General features: G+C 33.4%; 1 protein-coding gene across 1 annotated transcript in view; it reads left to right on the forward strand.

The window, feature by feature from the left end:
• LOC143058894 (prolow-density lipoprotein receptor-related protein 1-like) overlaps positions 1–17,245 on the forward strand; it is a 93,139-nt gene that overhangs the window by 47,663 nt on the left and 28,231 nt on the right. Inside the window, exons 34-48 of the mRNA XM_076232372.1 lie at positions 31–147; positions 898–1,023; positions 2,159–2,278; positions 3,187–3,435; positions 4,296–4,415; positions 6,306–6,434; positions 7,327–7,535; positions 7,708–8,299; positions 8,998–9,181; positions 9,569–9,669; positions 10,525–10,656; positions 12,554–12,673; positions 14,860–15,108; positions 15,843–15,965; positions 16,889–17,011. Of these exons, the coding sequence (XP_076088487.1) occupies positions 31–147; positions 898–1,023; positions 2,159–2,278; positions 3,187–3,435; positions 4,296–4,415; positions 6,306–6,434; positions 7,327–7,535; positions 7,708–8,299; positions 8,998–9,181; positions 9,569–9,669; positions 10,525–10,656; positions 12,554–12,673; positions 14,860–15,108; positions 15,843–15,965; positions 16,889–17,011 (2,694 nt within the window). The remainder of the gene's footprint in view (positions 1–30; positions 148–897; positions 1,024–2,158; positions 2,279–3,186; positions 3,436–4,295; positions 4,416–6,305; positions 6,435–7,326; positions 7,536–7,707; positions 8,300–8,997; positions 9,182–9,568; positions 9,670–10,524; positions 10,657–12,553; positions 12,674–14,859; positions 15,109–15,842; positions 15,966–16,888; positions 17,012–17,245) is intronic.

Consider the following 17,245-nt stretch of genomic DNA (forward strand, 5'->3'; position numbering starts at 1 on the left):
AAGAATTTTTTAATTTATATCTTATTTCAGATGTAACCTGTGGTCGTGAATTCTTTGCCTGTAAAGACGGAACATGCCTACCTAAATCTTGGGAATGTGACGGACATCCAGATTGTCCAGATAAAAGTGATGAAACTAATGGATGTCGTGAGTTATCTTCTCTTTGTTGTTCATTTTTCCCATTTTATGCAAGACCGTTATGTGTAGTCGAGGTTGTTATAAAACCACCCTGGTCATCATAACTCACAATCACTATTTATACAAACATTGTGTTGGATAAGAATAAAATGCATTTGACCATCCCAAGCTATTTAAATGTTATAGTCCTTATGCAAACATGGAAGGAATCCAAGAAAGTCTTTAAAGATCTAATTGGGTAATGTTTTGACTCCCTCAAACTTAAGATTTAGATAAGTAGAAAACTCTTCATGCAGTTCTGTCAAAGTACTTGTAATGTCATGTATATTAATTTCACTTTTTGTGATTTTTTTTCAGTTTAAAAACTTCTTTTTTTCAGATTTTGCACTAATAGATTAATTGAAAATGTGCTCTAATCTTAGTACTGTAAATTCAGAAATTATTTCAATGTTACTATAAAGGCGAAAAATTATACTTCATTATAATAAACTTGCATTCATTATTTCAGTAGTCAATTTCCTGCATAAAACGTATGCACTCGCATTAATTAGATTACATTTTTGCCATAGATCAAGGATTCACGTTAATTACTTAATGCATGCATTAATTTTAAGATATACATTACCTAACTAATGAAACATGTTTCTTCAATCTAACATCCCTATGTGATATTCTGTCCATATTGAAAATGATGTTGTCTACCAGTCATTTTTCCGGTGTAAGGTTGAAAAATGAAAATATTAATCATTTCTTTTTCAGTTACACCAAACAGAACATGTAAAACAGATGAATTTAGATGCCACAATGGCCGCTGTATATCTCACTCATGGACGTGTGATGGAGACTCTGACTGTCCAGACGGAGAGGATGAGAAAGCTAATTGTTGTAAGTTTATTGGAAAGTAGAGTTATCTCCCTTAATGGTTTTTCTTCTATCCTGCTGGCAATGTAGAGAATTGTGTGGGTTAATCTAAAACATGAGTTACCTTTCTTACACAATTTATGACAAAGCTAATTGTTGTAAGTTGACTTGACACTAGAGTTATCTCCCTTGATGGTTTTTCTTCTATCCTGCTGGCAATGTAGAGAATTGTGTGGGTTAATCTAAAACACGAGTTACCTTTCTTATACAATTTATGACAAAGCTAATTGTTGTAAGTTTACTTGACACTAGAGTTATCTCCCTTAATGGTTTTTCTTTTGTCCTGCTGGTAATTCCTGCTGGTAATGTAGAGAATTTGTGTGGGTTAATCTGAAACATGAGTTAGCTTTCCTATACAATGGATGACAGAGCTAAATGTTTAAGTGGAAAGTAGAGTTATCTCCCTTAATGTGTAACTCTAAAATATGAGTTAGCTCCCCTATTACCTGTTACATTCTGTACATTCCACCTTTTCCAGATGAACCACTCCAGTTGGTAAATCGTCTTAAAGTGTAGAAAAATATACATTCTTTGCTTATCTTTGGTTTGTATTTCATGACATCTTAAATGCTTGAATAAAAACTTGATTATATTCATATATTTCTACTTTCTAAAAAATTTATAGACCTTTTAATGAAATATCAGCCTCAGACCTTTTACATTGAAATAAATATGAATACAGATAAAAATCATTTTTTCTGAATAATCATAAAAATTTTAATTAATTATTTAAATTTTGATTTAAACATTTAATGGTAACTTTTTCAAACTTTTAAACTAGAAAGTTTATCTGAGGAAAATAAGAAAGAATATATAAGGGAAAAAAAGTTTTTTTTTTTTTAGAAAGCCTTATTCATGCTATTTAAAAAAAAAATTATATTGCCATTAGATGGAGTTTTCAATTCTTGTATTATAATTAATGTCTCTGATATATATTCCATTTACATTTGATCTTTAGAAGCATGTTTGGTAGTCATAAGATTTTCAGAGAATTCCTGATAAATTTTCTGTTCTAATTTTCAATCCACACTATGGTAAACAAGTGTGTTTTATTATGTTAAGTTTCATATCAATTCTGTGTTTTTTTTTTTAATTTCAGCCTCTGTTTCATGTGAAGCAAAGGAATTCCGTTGTAACAACAACAATTGTATAAGGGATATATTTTTCTGTGACCATGACGATGACTGCGGAGACAGTAGTGATGAACCAGCATCTTGTCGTAAGTAGTTTTTATCCAATCAGATTTGTTGATATAAAAATAAGAAGGTTTATGATTGCCAATGAGACAACTTTCCACCATAGTGGAAATCACATGGATGTAAGTAACTATAAGTTACTGTGCAACAATGAACCAAACCTCTGCAGTATATATAGTATAGTCAGCTATATAAGTCCTTAAAGATGTACTTAGGTGAGATTAGGTGAAAATTAATAAATTCAGAAGTTAAAATTAATATTATAAGCTGTTAGAGCATCAATTAAGGATAAGAATAAGCTAACAATATTGATAGGTCATGGACCTCCTTTTCGAGATATTTGAGATTTAAAATATGGCGGGAAAAGGCTGACTCAGACTTTTACCTTATATTTGCATTGGTATTATTAGGTCTCAAAACAAAAGAAAGAAAATTAAGAATCTTCTAAAATTTTGGTAAATGACCTTTCTTGAGCTATTAAGTCTTATATGAAAAAATAAATGGGTGTTATGGGGCAAAATATTTTACATTGTATTGTATGGAAAAACACCAAGGAGTCCGAACATTTGACACAAATTCCAAAACCTCACCTAAGTACATCCTTAAACATACCAAAATGTGAAATAATTCAAACAAGCAATCAGTGGCCTGATAAATTATAAATCAATTAACTAAATACAAAACATGACAGACATGAAACAATGAAGGTTATTTCCCTATAACTGCAAAAAAGGTTATAAGACTCAACTTTTTCATGTATACTGGGTTTTTTTAGTTGTTGAACAATTATAGATTAACCTGTTCAGACATTTTGGTAGAAAAAAATTCTGTGTCCATGACAATGACTGTGGAGACAATATTTTGATAAAAGATAAAGTACACAACAAATTTTAATGAATCCACAGTTATCAATACTACACATTTATTTCAGCGTATAATAAGTGTAACACAACTGATGTATTTGATTGTGGAGATAACACATGCATTGACAAGAAACTGCGTTGTAATGGCTACCCTGATTGTTCAAACCGTGAGGACGAGGAGAATTGTCCGACATTCGAACCAAACAAGTGTGAGAATGGAACATTCCTCTGTAAGAATGGCGACTGTATCCATGATGATCTTGTTTGTAATGGGAACAATGACTGTGGTGACTCATCAGATGAATCAGAACAATGTTGTAAGTATATATCTTTTATGGATAAATTTTTACGAGGAAGCTTGGGGCAAGTTGAGAGGATGCTCTGAGCTTCTTATGTATAGAAAACTATAGATTTTATGGATTATAGATGAATTTTTACGAGGAAGCTCTTAGCAGGCTGAGAGGATGCCCTGAGCTTTATATATATAGCTTTTATGGATTATAAATGAATTTTTGTGAAGAAGCTCTGAGCAGGCTGAGAGGATGCTCTGAGCTTTTTGTTTTTATTTTTAATGGATTATAGATGAATTTTTATGAGGAAGCTCGGAGCAGGCTGAGAGAATGCTCAGAGCTTTTCTAAATATATAGATTTTATGGATTATAGATGATTTTTACGAGGAAGACCAGAGCTCGCTGAGAGGATTCTCTGAGCTTTTTATGTAGGCTCTTCTCAGCAGTTTTATATAGTACAAATGTAGTTCAAATTTGCTTTAAATAATGGAAGGTCCAGAAATATTTTATTCAGCGTAAAAAATCTTTCTATTTTTAAAAGAAAGTTATATGTCCTGTGTAAAGCATATGTTTATAGAATGAGAGGCCTTTGACTTTGAAATTTTTTGTTTTAATATTCCTAGTTAGTATTTTTGTACTGGTTTAACTTGTTTTAAGTATATTTGTCCAGTGCAACCTGCTTAATCAGCACCTGAGTATTCCAACATCCTGCTTCAATAAACACATTTTCATGGTCCCAAAATATGCCTTTTCTTGCAGCGAAAACCTGAGTATTCCGACACCCTGCTTAATCCAACATTTTTTTCTGGTCCACCAGTGTGTCAGATTAGGCAGATTCCACTGTAATTGTCACATTTTAATATATGTGTTTTATCTTTATTTTTTAGTTGTCAATGAATGTCAGTTTCCACATCCTGTCTGCAGTCATAAATGTGTAGATACCAAGATAGGGTACCAGTGTACATGTCCTCCTGGTTACATACTGAAAGATCATCATATATGTGAAGGTTGGTATATTTTATACATTGGTAACAGTTTTGACTAAGATAGGGTACCAGTGTACATGTCCTCCTGGTTACATACTGAAAGATCATCATATATGTGAAGGTTTGTTTGGTATATTTTATACATTGGTAACAGTTTTGACTAAGATAGGGTACCAGTGTACATGTCCTCCTGGTTACATACTGAAAGATCATCATATATGTGAAGGTTTGTTTGGTATATTTTATACATTGGTAACAGTTTTGACTAAGATAGGGTACCAGTGTACATGTCCTCCTGATTACATACTGAAAGATCATCATATATGTGAAGGTTTGTTTGGTATATTTTATACATTGGTAACAGTTTTGACTAAGATAGGGTACCAGTGTACATGTCCTCCTGGTTACATACTGAAAGATCATCATATATGTGAAGGTTTGTTTGGTATATTTTATACATTGGTAACAGTTTTGACTAAGATAGGGTACCAGTGTACATGTCCTCCTGGTTACATACTGAAAGATCATCATATATGTGAAGGTTTGTTTGGTATATTTTATACATTGGTAACAGTTTTGACTAAGATAGGGTACCAGTGTACATGTCCTCCTGGTTACATACTGAAAGATCATCATATATGTGAAGGTTTGTTTGGTATATTTTATACATTGGTAACAGTTTTGACTAAGATAGGGTACCAGTGTACATGTCCTCCTGGTTACATACTGAAAGATCATCATATATGTGAAGGTTTGTTTGGTATATTTTATACATTGGTAACAGTTTTGACTAAGATAGGGTACCAGTGTACATGTCCTCCTGGTTACATACTGAAAGATCATCATATATGTGAAGGTTTGTTTGGTATATTTTATACATTGGTAACTGTTTTGACAAAGTACTACAGTGTAACCTGTCTTATCCAACACGTTAGTATTCCAACATCCTGCTTCAACCAAAACATTTTTATGGTCCCAAAGATAAACCTATCCTTGCAGACAAAACTGTGTATTCTGACACCCTGCTTTATCCATCATTTTATTCTGTTCCCCCAGTGTGCGGGATAACACAGGTTACACTGTTGTGCATGTAGTAGTATGCAAGAAGGATCATTTATTTATATTATTGATACATTATATTGAGAAGCAAGATTGAATTATAAACACTGCAAAATTGAATTATAAACACTGCAAAATTGAACATAAAATCATAGCTCTTCTTTCCGCAGGAAATGCATTACAGATAATGTCATAAAAGTTTCACACAGGAAAAAAACCCACAGAAAAGCAGTGTTTTGTTTGCAAGACTAATTCCATATACAGCATTGAATATATGTTTTTGAAAGAAAGAAAAGTTGAACTCAAATCATGAAGGGCTTTTTGTAATGATTTTTTGGCTTGGGTTATATGAAATTTTTGTCAAAACCACAAAATCAAGTATCTATGAAAATACAGTTGTTCTTCAATTTAGACAATTGGTACTAACAAAAGAATAAATAACTAAACAGTATTTGAGTAGATAAAATATTGATTAGAAAAAAAGTCTTAACTAAAATTAATTTGGTTCGTTTTAGTTTTATAAAGTTTTGACAAAATATTTTCTTTGACCCTTTGACAAAAATATAAAAATTTAAAAAAAGTTGAAACATGCACTTTATCAGAAAAATGTCATTGGACAGTACATATAGCAATTTGACATACATTAATTTTAATCATTGAGAAGCTTAATATTTTCTTAACAATAGAATGTGATTAAAACGTTCAGCTGATTTTTACAGAGTTATCTCCCTGTTGTGTTATAAACCACTTTTTACAGAGTTATCTCCCTTTTGTGTAATAAACCACTTTTTACAGAGTTATCTCCCTGTTGTGTTATAAACCACCTTCAGAATTTCTTATTCTTTCTTACAGATATAGATGAATGCAGGAAGGAATACCCATGCTCACATTTCTGTGTGAACGAGGAAGGATCTTACAGATGTTACTGTGCTGATGGCTATGCATTAGAACCTGATAAACGAACATGCAAAATTCTGAACAGTAAGTTTAACATTTATACTGGGCAGACAAAATTGAAATCTTCATGCTTGACAACAGGCCCATCAGCCCACAATTCTAAAATTTTTATCCAGTTTTAAAAATTTATATGTTTTGGAAACCGATAAACAAACATGTAAAATTCTAAACAGTAAGTTTAACATCATACTGGGCAGTATAAATTGAAGTCTTCAGACTTTGCCAATGGCCTACCAGCCCAAGTTTGTATAGTTTGTACTTGGTCAGTATTAATTTTTACTACATATTTCATGCATTATTAAGATAAATAAAGATTGGCATATGAAAGCTCATATGTGTGGGGAAAACAATGATCGGATGTTTTTGTGCTATTAGAACCCTGCGGGCTTTACCATACTGAAATTTGGTATCAAGCTATTACTTTGTATTCATTGTTAGTCATGGTATATTGATTTTCATTGGTTACATGTGTATTGGTGAATCCACAAATTTCAATGTTTGACAAAGTAGAAATTTTCTATAGTCTAATATGCAGACTTTGGCAAAACAATGCAGGGGGTCTCATTGGGGGGTTCCGATCCCGGATCCCAATTAATGTTTTGTCAGATTCCCGTATCCCGCTTACACTTTGTACATAAGCAATTCTCTTTTTTTTGTCATATCCTGGGACCCGCTAGACCGCATTTCCCGTTTCCACGACACAATAACTTGACTTTCACGTGTCTCGCTTACAAATATCGGCAATCCCGCGTCAAGCTTAGACCCCAATGAGACCCACAATGCAATGAAATCAAATGTTCACAAAAGCACAATTTTTCCTTTATCCATGAAAATAAATTAATCCACAGTATAACACAGAATGGCCTTGCATGATCATATATTCTAATAATAATCATCTGTCTCTTTTTATTTTTAGATGAAAATCGGCCATTTTTAATAGTTGCCAACAGAAACCAGATTTTAAACATGTCATTTAGTGGCAGTTATCAGAAAATAATTGTAAGCGACACAGAGAATGCTGTAGCTGTTGATTATGATTTTAGAAGTAAAACAATTTACTGGACAGATATTACTAGTAAAAACAGCTGGATACGAAGACTGGACTTGAGCAGTGATGATAATGAGGTAGGAATATATTCCATGGTCCATGTTCTCTCTGTTTTGAAGCTGAAAGTTTTTAGTTAGTTTTCCTAGTAGATGGTTGTTCTCTATATTAAATTTGCCTCAACCAAATGCTGAGAGGTTGAATCTTCTACATAGGTAATAAAAAGATATTGATGTAATATTAATCTTTCAGATTGAAACATTGCATGATGCAAGACATGTGAAGAATCCAGATGGTCTGGCTGTAGACTGGGTAGGACAAAACTTGTTCTGGTGTGACAAGACTGCTGATACAATAGAAGTCTCTCGTCTAGACGGCAGCTATCGTAAAATCCTGATAGAAGATGGACTACAAGAACCACGAGGTCTGGAGGTGCACCCACTAAGGGGATACTTATTCTACACAGATTGGGGAGACCAGCCACACATATCTAGAGCACACATGGACGGAACCCATATTGAACGAATTATAACTCAGAACCTGGCATGGCCTAATGGATTAACGATAGATTACGTGACAGAGAAAATATTCTGGTCCGATGCAAGTTTGGACTATATTAGTATGGCGGATCTAGATGGCAGCAACCAGTTTGTGGTTATCAATAAAAACTTGCCGCATACCTTTGCTCTGACGACTTTCATGGATTACATATTTTGGACTGATTGGGAATCCAAGAGTATCAACAGAGCTCATAAGTTTTCTGGAGAAAATCGTACAACGATTGTTAAAACATCTCACAGACCTATGGATATACAGGTCTATCATAAAATGAGACAGACAGAAGGTAATAATAAGGGCTGTTCTATAATTGACTCTATGTTGGGGGTAAGTGTTGGGGAGGGGAATCAGAAGGCACTTCTATCGAAAATTGATGTGTGGTTATTTAGGAAAGATAGGCAGAATTAATTATAGGGAATAATCAATTATATGTTATGCAAGGTGGGGTAAAAAGAAAAGATATTGTTATCATGTCAGTACAGAAGAACTGATCATTGACTTAATCATCATGTAAAAGTATTCTTGAGTAACGAAAGATTTCAGAAAATTAATGAAAGACTGAATAGAAGAAATATAATGTGTCTGTTCATGTATTTCTTATTGGACATTTGGGTCATTTTAGTTGGAAATGTATACCAATTTGATTTAGAGCTATTCCAGAAAAAAATGTATGGGGGGAGGGGGTTGGAAGGCAGTTTTTGTCAGCACCCGCCATCCATACAATGAATTTAGAATTATAGTGCATTATTATGTGAAAAGTTGCTCTGATACCCATCACCCATGTATTTAAATACAATGTGCCAAACCCCCCCCCCCCCTTACATTTTTTTCTGGAATAGCCCTTATCAAAATTTAATAAATGGAAGAGTGTTGCTCATTTGAAGATTTTGGATTTTCAATCCTATACTACTTTCCAACATCTTAATAATGCAATGTTACATTTGAATGAAATATTTGGGAATCATTATACTGTTTTACTTTTAGCACATTTTAATCCATGTCGTGTCAGAAATGGCGGCTGTTCACATTTGTGTCTGCTTAAACCATTTATGGTGTCATCATTCAGAACATCAACATTTTTCCGATCCATAACCAGGGTGTGTGGTTGTCCAGAAAACTACAAGCTGGATGGTAGTTACAATTGTGTTCCAACTTGCAATGAGCCATTGTAAGTAGAACAGTATTTAAAGTCAATTTTTGAGTTTTGAATTTTTTAGTGAAACTCTTTTGACTTCTGACTGAATAAATCCAATTTTAGAGCATTTCCTCGCACTCTCTCTCTATATTATTTTCTTTGAAAGTTATAAATGAAAAAGTGTAAAAGTGAATTCTGCATGAAACAGAACCAGTCAAATATTTTGTTTGTATTCTTATTTAAGCCCTGTTGAGCAGAAAAAATAAATAAATTTGTACCTTCATATTATCCTGACTTAGCCATTTTAAAAAATTAAATGATATTTATGCCATCATATTTCGTTTTTCAAGCCAAAATTATTTTTTTTAAATATGTCAGAGAGATAAAAAGTAAATGACATCACACATTTTTCTGTTTCAGCCATTTTGAATGTAAAGAAAGTTCCAAGTGTATACCGTCATGGTGGAAATGTGACAATTACACAGACTGTGCGGGAGGAGAAGATGAAATTAATTGTACACGTAAGCAGATTTTATGAGGGTGTCCAGTCAGACTGGGGAGATTTAATGTGATACCTTGAGAGGGCAAATCATTTTGGAACCCCTTGTAAAAAATGGTGACCTGTTGCAAATTAGATTGAACTGTAGTTTATTGATGTTCAAATATCATAAACTCATTAATAAAATCCAAATCACACCAGAATTCAGCTTTATACTGTTAAAACAGCTTATTTTAGCGACAAATTAGTTTTATATCTTGGTTGACCATGTGAAACCCTCCTATTTTGTGAAACATCCACATAGATGTAAAATGTAAAATGTTCAATTTTAGATATGTCAAGTGTTTTTTAGTTCTATTTCAGAATTTTGAAACAAGGACATTTAACAAAAAAGAGGCAAAAAATAGGTAGAATCAAGACTATCTGACAAAATCATGGCAAAACAAATGAGAAACCAATAAAAAGTTTAACAACAGTCTACAGAACACTACATATTGATAAAAACTGAGGACTAATCAGCTGAAATCCTACCAAAAACCAATGGAAGATCTGAGGGGCTCCCAAAAGGGAAGGAGATTCAGCTCCACATGTGGCCAAAAGATAGCACTCTTAAAACAATAAATCTTGAAAAGGCGTCTTCAGATATAAGAAGATGTGGTATGAGCGCCAATGAGACAACTCTCCATCCAAATAACAATTTATAAAATTAAACCATGATAGGTCAATGTACAGCCTTCAACACAGAGCCTTGGGTCACACCGAACAACAAGCTATAAAGGGCCTCAAAATTACTAGTGTAAAACCATTAAAAGGGAAAAACCAACCGTCTAACAGGACATTTGAAAAAACATAAAATGATTTAAACATTTTATTTCAGAGCCCTATTACTGTCCACAGAGAGGCTATTTCCAGTGTAAAGGTGCCGGAGATAAAACTGGTTGTTTGCCGCCTGTGGATATCTGTAATGGTATTCCAGAATGCAAGGATGAATCTGACGAAGAACAGTGTGGTTAGTATTATATTATGTAAAGTCTTGGTTATTAGATAAATCATTTCATGTTCTTAGGAAGACAAAACTTAGTTAGCCAACAGTCAGCATTTTTTAATGTCTTGATGGCCTCTTTGTTTTGATGAAGGTTACTTATCTGTTAAAATCTATGTTATGAATTCCTCCTTTATATGCATGATGCACTTATTGTTTTAAAATTGGTAAATTATTGTAATGAAACTTCAATTCACAAGAGGGAATGCACGAGAATAGGGTGGTTTAGCATTCAATTTGAAAATTTCTTCAATATTTTATAGGGTAGTTTCACTTAAAAAAACCCAACAAAAGTATGTGTTGCAGTAGTAATTTTCAATATTAACAGAAAAAAAATCGAACTCTATGTACATACTATTTAAATTTTAAGTACTGCCTAGTGTATTGTATGCAGATTTTTAATGATTTTTTTACTTTGTGTATCCAGGATCAATGGTCAGGAAATAATTTCAGGCTAATTATACCCCCGCTTTAAAAAAGGGGGGTATACTGTTTTACCTCTGTCTGTCCGTCCATCAGTCCGTCCGTCAGTCAGTCTGTCCCATGAAACTTTCGTCACATTTTTCTCAGGAACTACACATCCACCCTTTCTGTAATTTGGTATCAACATTTATATATGTCAGCCATACCGTGTGATGCGTTTTTCAGATTCATCACTTGACAACTTCCTGTTTACCGAACACTTATCTGATTTTACACATGATAGCCAAGTTGAAAATTTTCGTCACATTTTTCTCAGGAACTACAATACAAGGATTTCTGAAATTTGGTTTCAGGATTTATATAAGTCAGCTATACCGTGTGATGCGTTTTCAGATTCATCACTCGACAACTTCCTGTTTACCGAACACTTGTATGATTTTACACATGATAACCAAGTTGAAAATTTTTGTCACATTTTTCTCAGGAACTACAATACAAGGATTTCTGAAATTTGGTTTCAGGATTTATATAAGTCAGCTATACCGTGTGATGCGTTTTCAGATTCATCACTCGACAACTTCCTGTTTACCGAACACTTGTATGATTTTACACATGATAACCAAGTTAAAAATTTTCGTCACATTTTTCTCAGGAACTACAATACAAGGATTTCTGAAATTTGGTTTCAGGATTTTTATAAGTCAGCTATACCGTGTGATGCGTTTTCAGATTCATCACTTGACAACTTCCTGTTTACCGAACACTTGCATATTTTTACACTATTAATATTATTTTTCACTTGCGGCGGGGGTATCATCAGTGAGCAGTAGCTCGCAGTTTCACTTGTTATTTTTATGTCCCATTTATGGGCAGTATGTTGTTAGGTCTATTCGTTCGTTTGTCCATCCATCCATTCGTCTATCTGTCCATTTGTCCCTCTTTCTCACTTCAGGTTAAAGTTTTTGGTCTCTCAGGATAAAATTTTTGGTCTAGGTAGTATTGTATGAAGTTGAAATTCAATCAACTTGAAACTTAGTACAATTTTCCCTATGATATGGTCTTTCTAATTTTAATGCCAAATTAAATTTTTGACCCAATATCATGGTCCACTGAACATAGAAAATGATAGTGGGAGTGGGGCATCCGCGTACTTTGGACACATTCTTGTTACAGATCTTTTCTTTTTCGATTGAAATCATTCTTATTTTTTGCATTTGAAAGATAGATATATGATATCTCTATTAGGTACTGAAAATGCTCATTTTAGAATCTAGATCTGATCGTTTAACTATTTCACAAACATAATTCAAATTATTGTGACAGATTAGCAGTTTCCTAAATCATTGAAAATACAATGACAAGATATGATATTCGTTTTGTTTTACAGAAACTACCAATACTTGCTTAAGATTTATAATTAATGATCTATATTATTTTTCAGATAAGTATGACTGTTTAAAGGGTTATGTAAAATGTCAAAAAGAGAACAAGTGTATACCACTGACACATGTCTGTGATGGGAACCAACACTGTAAAGATGGTCAGGACGAACACAATTGTAGTAAGTATACTAAATAAAGGCAACAGTAGTTTACCTGTTCAATAGTCATAAATTCATGAGGGGGAAACAAATCCAGGAATACAAACTTACCGAGGGAAACACATCAACTGTAAGAGGAAAACAACAAAACAACAGAAACACTGACAATTCCTATTATTGGGTATATGGGGATGTGCCAAAAATATGGGTCTTAATTTTGCGAGATTTTGTATAAAAATGACCCTCCTTTTTAATGACATCCTATATTAAAATGCATTTACGTTTGATAACTGTATATTGATTTGGGGTATGATCTACATATCATATATAAATATGCTATTGCGAATCTTACATTATTAATGGTCAATTATTATATTAAATTAAATCAATTCATTTGAAAGTTCACCTTTCAAATAAGTTCCCAAATGAACCCCGGAAATATATAAATATAGGTCATTCTTTCTTAAATATTTATATAACTATAGGTACTGAATTTCAATGAATGCTATATTAAAATGGGAAAGTTTTTTGAGGCAAAAATGGCACACCCCTACCAAAAAAATATCGAAGTTAGCCCCCCCGTGAGATTAGGTACAGATGGTGGCAGTCATCACATGTATATGTCAATAATTATAAAAAATCAGAAATTATTGCAAAGTTTTTATTGATGCAAAAATGTGATTCTTTTAGTATCACAACAATACGAACTTACATTCCATACCTGCCAACTTTTGAAAATGCCCATGGGGGTTTTAGCGCGCGACAACAATTTCAAAGGTTACAATACTTTGCGACGACTATTTTGCGCATGCTGTTTTGTAGTCTAGAAAAAGTGTCATATTTGTAAGATGAGCTTACATGCCTTTTTCCTAAGTTTATTTGCATGATTCTAGTTATTATATCAGCAGAAAATATGAACATGTAGCTGTAAGACCAGGAATTATTTTCATGTGTAAGGATACTAAATAGTTGTTGACTTTTCCAATTTAAAGTTATACACAAAGAAGGACCTTTATCAGGTTGGGAACAACACCTAGGGATCCCCCCTCAATGTTAGGACATTAAAAAACACTTTTTAAGTACAAATGAGCACACATTCATATTATTTGAAGAAACTTTTCCCAAAGAACTATACATTGTATGATCTATCTGGTATTATATGGTCAACACATGTCCAAGAATTTTGATATGTTCTTGGCCTTAAATCTTCTTTATTATTCAAAATAATAGGACTATTCATTTAGAAAAGCTGTTCCACATATAATGTCAGAATTCCCCATTTTTAAGTTAATAAATCTACATTTTTCTATTTTATTTTTTTACAAGAGTGACCCCTTGACTAAGGGTAGTCCCTCATTTAAGGGATTCCTCATGTTGATGTGGATGGGGGGTGGGGGTCCATGTGAAAAATAATGAATAGTACATTATACTTTAAATGATTGGATACATAAATAAAATTATGTTACAGTAAGTGTACATGTAATGTCAATAAATTAGTGAATTAACTACTATTTATTATCTTCATGGTAGTACTGCATCATTGTAGTTTGTCAATCAGCCATGCTTTTATTCTTATTCTGTGTAAGAACCTCCTTGCAGTTGAAAAATCATTTCAATTTTGCCATGTTCACGTTTTTACAATTCTGATCAACAAACAGAGGAATACAACACAAGTTCAATATCTAGCATGTTAAAATAATCTTGAGAGAAAACGTTTTTGATTGGCTGATTAATTTGATCATGAGAAACACACAATTTGATTGGCTGAACACGATTTTCCTCCATTGGACACAGTTCAAAATCGGGAACAACAATATTTTTCGTTTAGATTTTCACCAAATCGTGTTTTAGAGGGTTTTTCAGGAACACGATCGTGCAATCGTGACAAAGGGTCAAAATCGTGTAGTACACGCCTAAATCGTGAAAGTTGGCAGGTATGACATTCTGATATTAGGGACATATCTGTTTGCATCCTTCTAAACAAAATCTCAATAATTATACTTACCTTTGTTCATTCTTAAAAAATCAGTATTGCCAAATATTTTTTTTAACCAGTTTAGCTACTATAAATACAGGCGATAAGATATATAATCATGCATTTATATTTTTTAGTCGTGGCGTTGTCAGTTTATTTTCGATCCATGATTTCGAAAGCCTCTCTGGTATCTTCTGTCCCTCTTATATTAATCAGTCATTTTTATCTTCAGCTGCCAAGGATTGTAATGAGGACCAATTCAAATGTGATGGCAACCGATGTGTTCCATACATGTGGAGATGTGATCATGACAAGGATTGTTTAGATGGTAAAGATGAGCCGTCTGACGCAGTATGTAAGAATACCACATGTCCAAAAGATTTCTTCAAGTGTACATCAGGACGCTGTATCCCTGAATCATGGAAGTGTGATGGGGATATCGATTGTAGTCTCACAGACAATAGTGATGAAAAAGATTGTGGTAAGTTTAAGGGGGAAGGTACATGGTAAGTTTAGAGGGCGGAACATAGTAAGTTTGGGAGGACGGGACATTTCTGTAAATTCTTTAGAACCTAATGTGTCCATTTATAATTGTGAATCCTTGACCACTGGAAAAAGTATGAAATCTAAAAAATGAGATTGGAAAAGTTTTGATGACTGAAATTATGAATAGATATAGGAAGATGTGGTGTGAGTGCCAATGAAACCACTCTCCATCCAAATAACAATTTTGTGTTAGCATCTCTGTTGACACATTATAAAGCATGTTGATAAAAAGGGGGTTTAACAAGTGTAGAAAAAAGTAAAATTACAAAAATACTGAACTCCGAGGAAAATTCAAAACAAAAAGGCTGTAATCAAATGGCAAGAGCAAATGATAAAACACATAAAAAAGAAAAAGATGTATAATAAATCAGGTCAGTTTAGGGTTTTGGGCATTAGATTGGGCAGGTGACTGTTTGCTGTTTTTATAGTCATTTGAAGTCATATAGGCATATATGGTTTGTTAAACCAGTGAGCCTATTTGATCAGATGGCCACGTAAAATTAATAGCCAATTTGTAATAAAATACAGTCCTTCTTTTTATCAACCTGCTCTTATTCCTTATTGTGAGGAACCCCCTCCTACTCAGCCACCATTAAAATTCTTGATCAGCACCTGCTTGATGGAAGTTTTCTCACAAATAGATCCAGTATCCCCATTTATATTTTACAGCGAATAGATCTTGCAGTGCCAACCAGTTTAAGTGTGATGACAACAATTGTATACCTCTAGGCTGGAAGTGTGATTACGACAAAGATTGTAAAGATGGGAGTGATGAAAAAAAATGTGAAGATGGTAAGTAGTTGTTATATAAACAGAGGCTGGGGTTGGAGGGCAAGTGTGATTACGACAAAGATTGTAAAGATGGGAGTGATGAAAAAAACTGTGAACATGGTAAGTAGTTGTTAACAAGGGCTTGGGTAAAAGATCCAGTGCAATGATGACACTCATTGACGAAAAGCACTGTGAAGATTTACACCGTGCAAGGCCATCATTTGGTGGTTTAAAAAAAAAATCGTGTTGTCTGTGAAAATAGTAGGTATTGGTTTCGATAGTTGGATAGCCTGATTGGCCGAGTGGTCTAAAACGTTTATCAACGGTATCACCAGTTTGTTAACACTAAAGGTTGTGAGTTCTGCACATAGCAGGTGTGTTGTTTTTATGCCCCATTTATAGGCATTATCTTGTCTGGTCTGTGCGTTCGTTCGTTTGTCCGTCCCGTTTGTCCGTCCCGTTTGTCCGTCCCGTTTGTCCGTCCCGTTTGTCCATCCCACTTCAGGTTAAAGTTTTTGGTCAAGGTAGTTTTTGATGAAGTTGAAGTCCAATCAACTTAGAACTTAGTACACATGTTCCTTATGATATGATGTTTCTAATTTTAATGCCAAATTAGAGATTTTACCCCATTTTCCTGTCCTCTGATCATAGAAAATGATTGTGCGGATGGGGCATCCATGTACTTAGGACACATTCTTGTTAATTGCCTAGGATAAGTTGAAATTTTACACTCAATGAACAAGGAAAATTTCATCTTAAGATTTTAAGCTTTCAATGAGAAGGAATGATTATTTATGCTTCAGTAAACATACAATCAATACATGTACAGTGAAGCATGTCCAAAACTAGGTATTGGTTGTTTCCCGCTTTTAACAAAACATTTTTGTTCAAATACTATGATCGCAATTTCACTACAATCTGGTATCTGTTTTTTTATTTTATAGTATATGCTAATTGTACCAGTGAACAGTTCCCATGTTCAAATAAGAAGTGTATTCCTAAATCGTGGCAGTGTAATGGAGAGGTCAACTGTGAAGATGGTAGTGATGAAAGAGGGTGTGGTAACAGTAAGTTTATTTATAGATTAGATTTTGTTCTGTTTTATGACCTTAATATACAATGTATATTAAGGTTTTTATTAATTTAAATAATGAGACTTAGTGATTATCACAATAATAAGAACTCGCCTTCTGATATCTGTTACATATAGCTTTATTTTGCAATAAATTGCAATAATTTGTCTCAACATTTTTGTCTATTCTTCAACAATTGCAATAATAAAGGCACACAATAATTTCTGA

This window comes from Mytilus galloprovincialis, chromosome 14, assembly GCF_965363235.1.
Source record: "Mytilus galloprovincialis chromosome 14, xbMytGall1.hap1.1, whole genome shotgun sequence".
Classification (NCBI taxonomy): Eukaryota; Metazoa; Mollusca; class Bivalvia; order Mytilida; family Mytilidae; genus Mytilus; species Mytilus galloprovincialis.